The sequence below is a fragment of the Drosophila mauritiana genome, chromosome 2L (genome assembly GCF_004382145.1).
Source record: "Drosophila mauritiana strain mau12 chromosome 2L, ASM438214v1, whole genome shotgun sequence".
NCBI lineage: Eukaryota > Metazoa > Arthropoda > Insecta > Diptera > Drosophilidae > Drosophila > Drosophila mauritiana.
In genome coordinates this window covers 5949846-5963567 of record NC_046667.1, presented here as the reverse complement: position 1 = coordinate 5963567, position 13722 = coordinate 5949846, and the positions used below count along the sequence as shown (strand labels likewise).

At 46.4% G+C, this 13722-nt stretch overlaps 7 protein-coding genes across 8 annotated transcripts; 3 read left to right on the top strand and 4 right to left on the bottom strand.

The window, feature by feature from the left end:
- Nucleotides 1-2792: 2792 nt before the first annotated feature.
- On the bottom strand, nt 2793-5492 carry LOC117135159 (Krueppel homolog 2). Its single transcript, XM_033295219.1, has 5 exons — nt 5365-5492; nt 3806-4068; nt 3499-3748; nt 3309-3442; nt 2793-3245 (listed from the first exon to the last, which is right to left on the bottom strand). Exons 2-5 carry the CDS (start codon nt 4024-4026, stop codon nt 3020-3022), a joined length of 831 nt encoding a protein of 276 aa, XP_033151110.1. The 5' UTR covers nt 4027-4068; nt 5365-5492; the 3' UTR covers nt 2793-3019.
- Nucleotides 5493-5922: 430 nt separating this feature from the next.
- LOC117135161 (protein-lysine N-methyltransferase CG9154) lies at nt 5923-6802 on the top strand. Its single transcript, XM_033295222.1, has 3 exons — nt 5923-6141; nt 6198-6357; nt 6412-6802. The coding sequence occupies exons 1-3, from the start codon at nt 6001-6003 to the stop codon at nt 6780-6782; spliced, it is 672 nt and encodes a 223-aa protein (XP_033151113.1). The 5' UTR covers nt 5923-6000; the 3' UTR covers nt 6783-6802.
- Nucleotides 6750-7491, bottom strand: LOC117135165 (prefoldin subunit 1). The gene is made up of 3 exons (XM_033295226.1): nt 7339-7491; nt 7100-7242; nt 6750-7030 (listed from the first exon to the last, which is right to left on the bottom strand). Exons 1-3 carry the CDS (start codon nt 7357-7359, stop codon nt 6823-6825), a joined length of 372 nt encoding a protein of 123 aa, XP_033151117.1. The 5' UTR covers nt 7360-7491; the 3' UTR covers nt 6750-6822.
- A 467-nt stretch (nt 7492-7958) lies between these two features.
- LOC117135160 (farnesol dehydrogenase) lies at nt 7959-8933 on the top strand. The gene is made up of 2 exons (XM_033295220.1): nt 7959-8731; nt 8791-8933. Exons 1-2 carry the CDS (start codon nt 8018-8020, stop codon nt 8830-8832), a joined length of 756 nt encoding a protein of 251 aa, XP_033151111.1. The 5' UTR covers nt 7959-8017; the 3' UTR covers nt 8833-8933.
- Nucleotides 8847-10568, bottom strand: LOC117135156. 2 transcript variants are annotated; one of them, XM_033295216.1, is made up of 4 exons: nt 10428-10568; nt 10282-10324; nt 9359-10225; nt 8847-9305 (listed from the first exon to the last, which is right to left on the bottom strand). In XM_033295216.1, exons 2-4 carry the CDS (start codon nt 10314-10316, stop codon nt 9032-9034), a joined length of 1176 nt encoding a protein of 391 aa, XP_033151107.1. In that variant the 5' UTR covers nt 10317-10324; nt 10428-10568; the 3' UTR covers nt 8847-9031. The 2 variants fall into 2 exon arrangements, with proteins under 2 accessions (XP_033151107.1, XP_033151108.1); XM_033295217.1 differs by lacking the exon at nt 10428-10568 and having other exon boundaries at nt 10282-10391.
- A 60-nt stretch (nt 10569-10628) lies between these two features.
- Nucleotides 10629-13041, top strand: LOC117135152 (F-box/WD repeat-containing protein 5). Its single transcript, XM_033295212.1, has 3 exons — nt 10629-11295; nt 11349-12773; nt 12828-13041. Exons 1-3 carry the CDS (start codon nt 10837-10839, stop codon nt 12909-12911), a joined length of 1968 nt encoding a protein of 655 aa, XP_033151103.1. The 5' UTR covers nt 10629-10836; the 3' UTR covers nt 12912-13041.
- Nucleotides 12985-13625, bottom strand: LOC117135164 (E3 ubiquitin-protein ligase PPP1R11). Its single transcript, XM_033295225.1, has 2 exons — nt 13385-13625; nt 12985-13332 (listed from the first exon to the last, which is right to left on the bottom strand). Exons 1-2 carry the CDS (start codon nt 13590-13592, stop codon nt 13049-13051), a joined length of 492 nt encoding a protein of 163 aa, XP_033151116.1. The 5' UTR covers nt 13593-13625; the 3' UTR covers nt 12985-13048.
- Nucleotides 13626-13722: the final 97 nt, after the last annotated feature.

Sequence of the window (13722 nt, the reverse complement as noted above, 5' to 3'; positions counted from 1 at the left end):
ATAGCCAAAGACTGCGGGTAGAATTGAAAACCAGATCATCATGGAGCATAGAAAAGTATCAGGGGAGTAAGGGGAAATCCCCCAGGCAACTTACATAATACTATGGATACCGTTAACCAAGGGGTCACTGGCCACAGCCAAAAAAAAAAACATAAATAAATGGAAGCACTTGTACTCCAACCAGAACCACTCACAGGCACACACACACACACACACGAGCGGACTCACAGCCGGTTATGTCATGCCCATTGAATCCAATTGGAGGGAAATTCCCTTTGAGCTCGTTTCAACCGATTTAAAGGCATTTGAGTGAAAACCATATTTGCTTGAGGGAAATTCCCTTGTTCTAAGCTGTTTGAGTGAAACTTTCATTGTTGAGGCGGGATATTTACATTTCAAGCAAGTTTGAGTAGGAAAAAGTTGATGTATTTAGCTTGTTCGATAGAGATTATTATAATTAAAATTTAAAACGAATGAATAAAACTATTTTAAATACGGACAGGCATTTTATGGAATACATAACTCAATACACAGGTTGTCAAAATAATTGGAATGATAGAATAAAATCTTTAATACGAACACATTTTATTTAATTTTATTTTAATAATTGTCATTTAACAAACATAAATAACTTTCTTAGTCAATTGGGATTTAATTATTTAAATATTGGCATTTTAATCACACATTGTTTAAACAAAAACGCACAATTTTCCATTGCTGCGGGTGGCATAAATTTCCCAATCAGCTGATGGAGCTGCGCAAACTCCAGACGACTACGCAATACAATTGAAATTGTTTTGGGGGGGAAATTCTGCGTGGTTTTCTTAGAGACAATTTCCCCCATTGACAATGGGGGAAATTTTCGATTTGGAAAATGCTCAAGTCGTGACCCATTTTCGTACAACATTTGGTGAAGAGTTCAAAGACCTTTTCTTGTTTGTAGTCGGGAAAAGGGGAATGGGAATGGGAAGGGGATTTGGAAAAGAGGCGGACAACCCCAAATGCGTGGGGCTTATTTTTCAGCTGTGCTTTATGCTTTCGCTTTCGGTATCTAATTTAGTTTTCACATTACACTCACGAATGCGAACAGCTAGTGCAACTGCTTTTCGGCTGTTTATTTTTTTTTTTGGGGATGGGGCTGACATGATGTCATTTGGGAAGTTCGTTTTATTTATTTTTTTTTGTGGGGGGACGACTAGGGTGGAAATGCATAGGCACTCAGTTTTTTGCCCAAATTTTATGCGTGTCCCAGTCCGAAAATTTCCAGGGGGTTGCTATTCGAACCCATACACAATGCGGAGTGGTGGACTCCAGTTAGTTAGCTTGACCCATTTAAGCCCATATTTGCTTGACTCCAAGTTACCAATAGAGTTCTTATTTGATGACATTGCTTAGATGCGTACCTCACCACCACTTTCCATTTAAGATTTGATCCATATAATCTATTATCTATTATCCCCAATATAACCCTAGAAGTATTTATCCTACAAATTATTAATAATAGTAATCTTATTGATTTTGGTTTCATAATTAATTTCTTTGAGGTACTAAAATATTGGTATAGAAAACTTGATCATACCGCAAATAATTAAACATTGCCTACAGTTAATTGGTGCTTCCATTTCTTTTGCTCCTAAGAACGATATAAAAAATATGTGATTTTGGGGAAATAGTTTCAGATAACGTTACTTTTCAGTAGAAATAATGGCCCCGGGGTAATAATTCCCTATTTTGTATGCTTCAGCTTTTCCCCCCAAAAGAACGGAAGCTACAAATCAATGCCCTTACTTTTGATTTAATAAAGAACCTAAGAAAGCTGAACAAATTAAGTGAAACATAATCCGCGCCACAAAGTTCCTCCCGCTGTCTTCGGATAATCGGAACAAGAAAGCAAATCTTTGACAGAGGTAAAGTTCAAGAACCCCATGAAAGCATCAACACGCATATGAACATGAACGCAGACACCACTCCATGCCATAAACTGGCTCACTGGCAGTGCTATTGGACGGACTGCCTGCCACCCTGCTACCCTGCCTCCATGCCCCTGAGGAAAAGCCCCTGCCCCAAAGTTTTCCCGGCACTGAGAACGAAAGTGAGTCGTTTCACCTACACAACACAACAAAGCTCGGGTGCCTTCACCCTCATTTGGACGAACAGTTTTTTTGGCGCTGCGCAAGAAGTTCATTGAACTTGATGGAAATTCGGAAGCAGTCCAGAGCCAACCACAAACTCCCAACGCCCTAGCCTCACACCCAGAAATCATTTCATTAGTTGTGATGTGGATTGATGCTTCGGCGCACTACAAAAGTGCTTAGATTGCTCCCATCCAGATGCCGCAGCACAGAGAACGCCAGACGGACATGGCCAGATCGACCCGTGATCCTGATATATGTATATACTTTATATGACCAGAGGAGGAGGAATTAATGTATTGCATACGTTAAGGATGATACGAAAATTATTAAGATTGATACCATTTTTCAATAGCAGAAGATTTAAAGCCAATCAACCATAAAAAATTGTAATCCAAATTCTAGTACCTTCTCAAAATGTTTTATTTAATTTTACTTTACTTTGTTTGGTTCTTCGAATCTTTACACACTCATACAAAATATATGTAAATAATTACTAACAGCGTTAGTTTGATCAGTATTTTGAACATATAAGTTAAAGCAAAACAAATTGAAATAATTTGTTTTTGGGATATAAATATAGTAATACGCGCCGTTGATACTCCATGGCGGAATTCGTGCGTGGCCACATTGTGTGTAATTGAAAAAAGCATGATGATGTACTCAAAAAACTACAATAATATATAGATAAATTTAAACTTAAATGCCGAAACAATCTGGTGTAAAACAACTAGTTTCGCTTCAAAAAGGTGCAACGAATTTCGGCTAACAAATAAAACGGATGAACCCCAATCTCCTGTGTGAACATCTATGCAAGTGAACTGGTATTTAAATAGACTTATTCATATGTCATCTGATTGTTGTTTTCCGCTAGCTGCTGGTCGTGTCTACTCTTGCGCTGCAGCCGGCTGTAGCTGCGGCGCCAAGCGGTTGACGAACCCAATGCCTCCACGGATGATCTTGGCAAGAGCCGGTGGTGAGCGGGCGGCCAGCGCCTCGAAGGTTATACGCAGCTCAGCGAAAGCGTTGCGCGGATAGGGATTTCGTCGCGAGCTGTAGCGCATCACCAGATAGTGGTAGTAAATAACGGGCGTCATCAGTCCAGCGTGGCTCCTAAAATTTAAAGCATTGTGCGTTGGAGTGCATTCCCCTCAAAAGATATATGCTAAAACTCACATGAAGGCCAGCACAATGGCATAAGGCATGATGAAGATCTCGCAGAATGCAGTTGCCTTCAAGATATTCGCCGCCTGGAACTCCACAATGGAGATGATGAAACGGGCACCCCACCATGAGTTCTGGCCAATCAGCTGTAAGTACATTTCTTATTAGACAAGTGCCACATGTGAAATATTTCTTTCCTTACATCCAGCAGCTTAAGCGAGTAGCTTGAGGCGTGCAGAACAGAGTACAGCAGCACGGGAATCAGAACCAACAGCGATGGGCGGATGTTGAAGAAGATCAGGGAGTACATCATGTAGTGACACGAGTCCTCGGCAAACAGTCGAGCAAGGAACTCCCGACTGAACGCGAACGTGGGCAATCTCTGGTGCAAACGCAAGGCAGAGATGGCGGCATTAGCCAGCATAACCTTGCTGAATGCGCTCTGTTGTGAGCTGTGGAGAAGTAAGTGAAAATTAGAGTAGGTCAATGTGGAAAACGCGTGTACTCACGTAAAGATGGGCAGCACGTAGCTGACGGTGAAGAAGATGACCAGCAGACGTAGTGCCCATAGCGCGGAATCGATGCGATTTGTCTGGAAATGCTGCAGGAGCTTGGCCGGTACGTTCTGTGATTGAGATTGCTGCGTTTGCTCCTGCTGCTGTGAGGATCTCTCGGAGCTGTTGGTCTCGGCGCCCTCGGAGCGCGGTGGTTGGTCGGTGGTTGTGCTCATGATGAAGTAGCTTTCGTGCACGCTTTCCGTTCAGTATTCAGTCTGCAAGGCAGTTATGAAAAGGCAGAAATGAACAGAAAATCGTTATAAGGTTTCTACTTTCGGCCTTATCGGCGGGAATTTGGCTGCTATCTAAGGCATAGGCAGCGATAAGAGAACCTCGGCTAAGTAACTGCGGCGTTATCTGATGTTTGAGGGTTCCAACCTAATGAATAGCCCGCAAGATCTGCCCTCTATGACTCCAGGATTAGACTGCAATCCGCTTTTCAGTGACTCAGTGACACGCGCTTCACGTCTTAATTGAAAGTCAGGGCCAACTGTTAAACCAGTCAAATGGAAAGTGGCTGGCAAACGCACTTAAAACGAGAACGGGCTGGCCCAAAAGGCGTGTTAATGTTCGCTTTAGCCAAGATGACTTGCCCACCATTACGGACAGTGCTTTGCATGAGGAAACCAAAAAAAAAAAAAGAAAACAGTCAAGCCATCGCTAAAGTATCATGTACTCTTACGGTTCGGCAATTATATTTCTCGAGTATGCGGTTTATGATGCCTGGCGCACTAAACGCAAAGATTTCGTTACGAAGCTCGAAGAGAAAACTGCAAGATAGCGCACAATGTGCATGTTGTTACGAAATACACGTCAAAATATTGAAACACAAACAGGTGGCAACAGGTGAAACATGAGGGGAGTGGGCTGGGCCGAACGATTAAGTAAACCCAGACGAGTGGGTCCATCCTACGTGTACTTTCGATTTACATGCCGAGTAATGGGACTGACAGTGGGGCAGCCATATCGATTGGGATCTGTGGACGGAGGGTCCTTCAACGGAAGTGGGTCAGCTAGTCAACTTAAGGTAGCACCTGTCACCCCGCGCGCACATTATTCATGCAATAGTCCGGAGTCGGAAGCCCAAACTGATGAAAATATGTTAGCCATGATGTCACATAATGGACAGTTTGGATGGTCAATTTGGTTGGTAGGTACACGTCAGAGATTCAGAAGGTAACGCTCGCAAATTGAGGCTGATTGACCCGACTGAACTCCACAATGAACGGCAACGAAATCAAAGTGCAGGGCTCTTCGCGCCGCGCTGTGAAAATTCGACATGGTAGCGCTGCGGAATTGGATGCTTCCTCCCCCGCACGGAAGTCCAAATGCCGACCTGCATAATTCACCAGAGTAATCACTGGGCCAGCAGCACCCTTTTATCCGATTTGGGAACGTCGTCAAGCGAAGAAAGTTAGCCTTTAATCGCCTGGATTTCGATAGAAATTCGTTCTGCGCCGCACTTCCGGCGAGCCACTGATTTTCCTAATTCACGTTGGCCATCCACTTACCTCTAACTTAGCAGCAGGTCCGTTCCAGCCTGCGATATGATGTGACTTCAAATTAAACACAAGTTTTTCTCGTAAATTAATACGTATCAGTTTGGTCGGGGCTCCCGTGCGAACTAGAGATGGACGGGCAAAGCTGATCTAGTTCGATAAAAACGAACTGACACAGGGCTGCAACCGATTTTTATCGCTCAGCTTTCTCGATCTTTCGAATTTTAAAGACCACGTACTTAAAAGTTGCAGTTTTAATCGACAACTACAACGTATAAATATTCAATCCAGTTTGAAAATGTATTGTTAAATAAGTTCCGATACAGGTTTTTGGAAAAAGCTAGTTGTATCAATAAATTATCTTAAAATTATAAATTCTTACAACGATGATGGTTTTTTAAAATTGGTAATCGATATGCACACGTATAATATACATTTTATTTTTGAAAGTAACATAACAATATAGCAATTGGCCTAAGCTTCTAATAATTTACAATTTGAAAATAGCGCCAAGGGCAATTGCCTGGAGTCCCCCCAATAAGTTGTCATTTGTATCGCTACTTTCGCACCTCTAATCTTCAAACGCACATTTTGGTTTATTTTGATTTGAATGCTCTAGGATTCATTCGCATTGGCGAATTATTAATCATGGACGACGACATCTCGCTGCCCGCCGACACCTTGGCCATTTTAAACGAATTCCTGTTGGAGCGATCAAAACGCGAAGCCGAGGAGGAGAATCAAATAGCCAACAAGACCGGCAAGGATGCACAGTTCGAGGAGGATTGGGCAAGAGCACCTGCAAATACCTTAGAAACTCATGCTGAAACTCTCTTCGCTTGCAGCAATTGAGTCAGTTCTGGTACAGCACGAAAACCAAGCACACGTTGCGGGATGTTGTGCGTAAGCTTCTGGCGGAGCGCACGGAGGATTCGGGTGACTTTAGTATAGCACTGCTCTCCTGCCCATCGCTCTACAAGGACATCAGGGAGATACATGACACAGGTAAGTGGACATGTGAAACGACTATGAATGAATAGTCATCATTCTATCTTTTAGTCCACATCTTCGAGTTCGATATGCGTTTCGAAGCCTATGGCACAGATTTTGTGCACTACGACCTGAACTGCGTAGGGAGCAACCCGGACTACCTCAAAGAGCACCACCAGCAATATGACCTCATCGTGGCCGACCCGCCCTTCCTGTCACAGGAGTGCATTGCCAAAACGTGTGAAATAGTCACTAGGCTGCAACGAAACCAGAAGGAGAGCAAGGTTATCCTGTGCTCCGGTGAGGTGGTGGAGCCCTGGTTAACCGCCCGCCTGCCCGTGCTCAAGTGCATCTTCCGCCCGGAACACGAACGCAATCTGGGCAACGAGTTTGTCAGCTACGCCAACTTCAATTTAGACGAGTATATTGAAAATAAATAAGCAATTGCGTTGAGGATAAATGCCAGTTTGGAGTTGTAGTCTATTTCGCAGTCTGATCGGCTTCCTTGCGCTGCTGTACCAGCTCGCGCAAACCGTCTTCCTGGCTCTTAAGGGACTTCTCTAAGAACTCCTTCTTTTTCTCCAGCAGTTCTATCGCCTTGTCGCATTTATCCTGCTTAGCCTTTAGGTCCTCGCGCATATTCTGCACATCGGTAAGCAGGAACATGCGACCCACGGACTGGTAAACTCTGCAGGGAAACAGTCCAATTAGACATCTGAACATCTGGAGTTGATTAGTCGTGCTTTTAGTTATGTACCTTGTGTCGTCGGCCAAACTGCTGGTGCCCTTTTCCGTCAGCTGGTACTTGCGTTTGCCCGTCTTGACCATGTCGCACTTCATGTCAATCATGTGGATTTTCTTGGTCGTCTCCCGCTTATTGATCTGCATTTCGGTGAAGGCCTGCACGCAAAAGTAATTGTCTATGAGTAAGTTCCTTGGACGAGCACGCGCTCTTAGTCGGCAGTCTGCCTTTTTGGCAACTTGCCTTCCACTCACCTTCTTCAATTCGATGTCCATTTGTGCAATTTTGTGTGATAGCTATTATTTCACAGATGATTGAATGAAAATTGTTTGGTTTTGCTGCGAATTTACTGAAAATTGCGACACCTGTGGTAAGCTTATGGTTTTTTTTTTCTACTTTATTAGTGATGGCAGTTATGTCTGACTCCTGCTGGGCAGAAAATATCGATGAGTGTGCCCTGCACTATCGATGACCAATTTGCCGGCAAGCGTAAATTCAAACCGATTTTAAGAATTTAAATAAATATGCATATTGAATTTTACTTGAAAAAAAGATATATTATACTGAAATTTAGATTTTTATATGTAACTGGGCACCAACTTGTATTTAAATGTAAGTAAATAAACTTAAAAAAATATTTACATTTGAGCTATTTTATACAATGCTAAGATTAAAGTCTTTCATAGTTCCTTAATACATTTTCTTTTAGGAATAAAAGGATAGCCTAACCTTATGCGTATAATCCTGACCCAAATTGTTAAATCTTCTTTCCATACATATATTATGTATGAGGAATTAATTGAATCTAGAACCTGCCAACAACATTCGACCGTTAGCGATTAACCTCAATTGCGAAGCAGGAAGCCATGGAACTGCTCCCGAGTTCCCGATGCGGGCTTCTGACCTGCATCAGCTCCTCATTCACAAGACGGCATGGAGCGGTGGCAGAACAAACTGGCCGTGGTGACAGGAGCCAGCGGAGGCATAGGCGCCGCTTGTGCTCGGGCCATGATCGGCGCTGGACTGCGAGTGGTGGGCCTGGCACGTCGGGAGGCCAAGTTGAAAGAGCTCAGGGACAGTCTGCCCAGGGAGCTGCAGGCGAACTTCATACCGCGCCGCTGCGATGTCTCCAAGGAAGATCAGGTGCAGAGCTCCTTTGACTGGATCGAACGGGAGCTGGAGGGCGCCGACGTGTTGCTGAACAACGCTGGCATTACTCGCGAGACGGAACTGGTCACTCCGAGCAATACGCAGAAGCTTAAGGAGGTCATAGACACCAACGTGATGGGCGTGATCTGGTGTACCCGCGAGGCGTTTAATAACATGAAACGGCGAGGTGGCGAAGGCCACGTTCTCATCATCAACAGCATAGCCGGACACCAGGTGCTCAACTTCATCGACGTTTTGCCATCGTTCAATATATATCCGGCCACCAAGTTCGCCATCACCGCCATCACAGAAACATATCGGCAGGAGTTCCAGCTGCACTCGAACAAAATCCGGGTTACAGGCATCTGTCCTGGTGCGGTGAACACGAACATCTTCCCGGAAGAGATCCATTTTTACGTCAAGGACATGGCCAGACTCGAACCAGCGAACATTGCGGACGCTGTGATGTATGCTCTGCGAACTCCGCCTCATGTTCAGGTGAGCAGAGGTCAATATTTATGTATTAACTTATGACCAATTTAAATAACCATCTTCAGGTACATGAAATCACTATCAAACCCATGGGCGAAATTTTTTAAACTTCTTCCGGTTATAATATCCATGCAGAGCAAAATATTTATTTAAAGGATTAGAGTATGAAAAACCCTCGGTACTTAATAAAAACTCTGCCCAATATGCATGATAAATGTTAAACAAAAACAAGTAGAGTAGAGCTTGAGTTATGCATTTTCTTGAACTGACTTCAATTTTGTTTGTGTCTTAGAAACGATAATCGGACTAGTTTAGCGCCTCCAGTCGCTCTTTTAGAGCTTCCTCGTTCAGCCGGTGCATGCATAGGAACTGGCCGTTGAAGAACAGAACGGGAATGTCGTGCCTGAAGAGGCGGAGGAACCTAACGTTTTCCTTTCGGTCGATGTAAACCTTCTCCAGACGGTATTGACCTGCAAAGCCCTGTTCCAACTGCTCTACAAGGTCGTCGCACAGCGGACAGGGCTCCCTGGTATACAAAGTGAGCAACGGAAGGCCCTCCACCTGATCAATGCTAGGCACCCTGCAAGATGAATTGTGTTAGTAGAAGCATGCATAACCGAGATCAAAACTCACAGCTTCTCAAGGACCATGGCCATGGAACGGCCATCCGTCGTGCCCATAAAAGCGCAACCCAGTCCTCCTGCAGGAAGGGAATGGACTAGATGCGTTAGCAGGTGGCTGGCCGTGATTTGCTTGAAGTCGTGCGTGCACAGGCGGTTGGCATGTAGATCGCCAAGTATGCTATCCGGTATTCCCTTCTGCGTGCCTGTGACCATGTTCCAGGTGTAGATATCACTGGGCGTCACGGGCTCCCTACCATCCAGACGGTACATAGCCTGCTCGTGATCCTGCTCTACGGCGAACTCTCGTAGCAGGGCGAGCGGTTGCAGGTTCAGACGCTGTGCTGTCTGCATAGTAGTCCAGGCCAAAGCAGCGGCACCTAGCGTGGGCGTCAACTCTGGCTCGGTGGCCAGTTCAGATCCAGCTCGCTTGCGAGTCTGGGGCTGCTGCACGGCCATAAGCTCGTTGGACAGAACGCCGTGCTCCGGCTGGACAACCTGACAGCGTGTGTCGCCCGTAATGATGCACTGGTCTTCGCCGCGCTCCAGGCAGTCCAGCGTCATCTGCAGACCGCTGATGGAGCAGACGTCGTCTTGCAGCGCCAAGGTCTCACACTTGAGGCCCAACTCTTGAGCGACGCTGGACAGCCGCTCCCTGCACTCTGGAGCGGGCGTCTTGAGGGAGGAGCAAACAATAAGTTTGTTGTACTCCTCGCGCGGCACGCTGGTGCGCTTGACTAGTTCATCCACCACCAGGCCTGCCAGTCGCTGCTCCTCCGCCCGAAAGGGAGCACTTGGTGTCCTAACGGCAGCCGCAATAACCACCGCCTTGCTGTACGAGCCCACATGTCGACCCAGTGGGCGAAGTAGCTGCTGGAAGCTGAGGGAATCAGAAGCGTGGTGGCCATGTTCATCTTACTGCATGAGTAAACTCACCATCGGGGGCTAAGGGAGCGCAGACATGCCGGCATTTTTAGTTCTGTGGGTAAAATATTTTAAGAACCTTACATATTTCATTGTCGCGTCTACATAACATGCATACTCAGTACTGCTTAAAAAAAGGGTATATTTACGATACCTACATTTCAATTTATTTATTTTGATATCTTTGTAACACTACTCAGTCTGATTATATTGTTAACTTTATTTTTGAACTACTGCAACTGTCAAAGATAAATTTTGGGCCAACTTATTACTAGGAATCATCGAGTCGAGTTTTCAATTTGATTGCATGACCACTGGCTTTTCGATAACACTTGCCTGATATCGATAGCCAAGCGAGTGAGAGTGTTCGAGTTTTTGCAACAGCTGTTCCGTTGGCCTCCGCAAACAATAACAATAAGGGGGAAAGTTATCTTTAATTGCGAAGCCGCGGAAACAAGACAAGCTAAACCAGTTATTACCCAAGGGCACACTGACGGCGAAACATCAGTTTGGCCATAACTTGCTCGGAAAAAACGAAGGTCTAGCTTCTCCATCTCTAATATCCCCATGGAAGTGACCTTCAAAAAGGCCCGACTGGGAAACAGACTGGAGGAACAATCGGAGGAGGCGGAACGCGATGAGGGATCCTCTGGCCAAGATTTGTTTGGGTGGTGGGCCCTGCCGGAACCAGTGCTCTTGATGATCTTTGAGCGCTTGAGTGTGCCCGATCTGCTGAGGGCGGGTCGCTGCTGTGTGCGCTGGCACAGCATCGCCAAGGACGACCTATTGTGGCGCCACAAGTTCCAAGAGCACTTCAAAGCCTCTCCGAGCATTCAGCTTAAGCCGGGGGCCGAGAGCTGGCGAGGGGAGTACAAGCGCCTGTCCATGCACATACCCTTTGTCCAGGCACAGCGACTGGAGCCCACTGTGGAGAACAACCACGGCCACACGCACCAAGTGCTGCATGTGAGCTTTGCCCACAACGGGGAAATGTTCGCCACCTGCTCCAAGGACGGATATGTGATAGTGAGTGCACCCTGTTGCCTTAAAGGAAAGATACTAATAACTTCTCTTTGCAGATCTGGAACGCTCAGCATCCGTGTTCGGAGAAGTATGCGCACAACATGAAGCAGTTCAGCTGGAAGTACTCCCAATACTCGCAGTTCAATCAGAGCGACACCTTGCTCCTCGTCTCCGGTGTTCACTTTGGCTCACCCCAGTCCACTTCCGGGGAGATTGCTGTATTCTATTTGGGAGCAACAGAGTCACATCTACGCTGCCGGGTGGTAAATCGTCCGTATGACATCTTTGGCACCTGGTTCAGCGATCAATATCTGATCTCGGGCGACCTGCACTGGTTGGCGCACTTGGTGAGCACCTCGGTTCTGTGGCTGAACAAGGCCAACCAAGAAATCGACTCGGAGCATGTGCCGATCATGAGCCAGCTATATAAGTTTTACAACCGAAATGCCAGCTCGGTTCGAGCTATAATGGTGGCCAGGTGTCCATGGCTGGACGAGAGTAACGATCCCCTGGCCACTATTGCCGACCAGGAAAATCACAACGCAGCGCTTTCGCCACCCAGTGGTGATCAAGGATCTAGCTCGCAGGCAAGTGGCAATCCAGTGTCACATGCTGCCAGCCTACGACGCACAAGGAGCGCAACACCCGAAGAAAACTACTTGCCGGACATCAGCGAGCGTCGTTCTAGATCGAGACCCGGCGACGCCACCATACACTACTTAGAGGAATACAGGAGAGCAGTGGCCTCCACTAATGAACCGAACGATGACGACGACGAGGAGTATGACTCTATGGACGTACAAGAGGAATACGACGAAATGGAGAACAGTATACCCAAATATCTCATTTTTTCAACGGGCTCCACCACCTTCACGCCTCACCAAATAGGATTCAAGCGCATACGCAACGTGTTCTTTCCCAAAAAGCTCGATCCTGGGCCAACTCTTAAAGAAAGGATAGCTGCAAAGCGCGCCGCCGAGCAGCAACAGCAGCAGACCCCGCGCACCGATCCAGACTGGTGGGATTATGAGTCAGTCAAGGATAGATTCGACAAGGTGGACAAGGTAATTGACTTGCATGGACATATTATTGGCATGGCACTGAGCCCAGACCACCGCTACTTGTACGTCAATACACGTCCCTGGCCGAAGAACTACGTGATCACCAACCCTCTGGAGCCGCCACCAATTGCTCAAGAGATTGACATCCACGTAATTGACCTAATGACTCTCAAGCGGGTGGGCAACATGCTGCGCGCCCACAAGGCCTACACTCCCAGCGCGGAGTGTTTCTTTATCTTCCTTGATGTTTGCGAGGAGTATGTGGCCAGTGGAGCGGAAGATCAACATGCCTACCTGTGGGATAGGTACTACGGCATCAGCTTAGCAAAGTTTAAGCACTCGGATGTGGTTAACAGTGTGGCCTTCAATCCTCGCGACTCGGAGATGCTGGTCACCACCAGCGACGACTATACAATCAAGGTATGATGTAAGACTCCTCCACTCTTGCAGTTTTAAGCATCCATCTTTCCTAAGGTCTGGCGCTCACGAGCAAAGGCAAAGGAGTTCAATATCCCCATTAACGTCAGCGAATCCTTTGAGTTGAAGCCGAAAAACTGATGACTGCATACGATTTTAAATCCCCAAGTGGTTCTTACTGCCCAAAAACACCGTCTGTGTTTGTAGATCCGCGTGCTTGCTAGTTGGTTCCATGTTGTTAACGTTTATAATTATACATATTTAAATTGGAGTACATTCTACGAGCTGCCCGTCTGCTCAAAGTCAACACCTGGGGTAGGTGGTTTCGGATCGGCCTGGGATTCAACAGGCTCGGCTGGCGGTTGACTGCTGTCCACGGCCTGCGATGATGTCGAAGGTCCGTCCGGATGCGACGCTTCCGTGCATGGTTTGTCCCCGTGATCGTGATTGTGTTTTGCGTTTCTCTGACGCTTTTCCGGATGCCCAAAGCAGTGCTCACAGTCTTCGTCATCCTCAGAGGAGCTCTCGCCGAACGCGAGAGGTTTCTTGTAAATGCAGCAGCCTGAAATGGGAGGAAATCAGTCTGATCCTTCGATGAAGCAATCAATGCTTACATTTGGACTTCTTGCGATTCAAATGCTCGTTGTCGATGATCCCAGCGTGAAAGGCCACCCGGCGTTCGTTCCGCGGATGTTCCAGGCGCAACAGAAGAGTGGGTGTGGTCCGGCCCGATTCCAATTGAGCACGGGAATCGGTTTCGTCAATTATTTCAGTGGTCGAGCCATTGGATGTCTCATTGCTCTTGCTCTGCTTATGGGCCATTTTTAACTAAACAAATAGTAGAGTATACAGTGTGGACGTATTTACTGTCTGACGGCTTTGTACTTGAGCCCCGTTTACACCAGGGCTGCTTAGTTGTGAAAGGAACATCACATTGGCTCAAAACATTTTT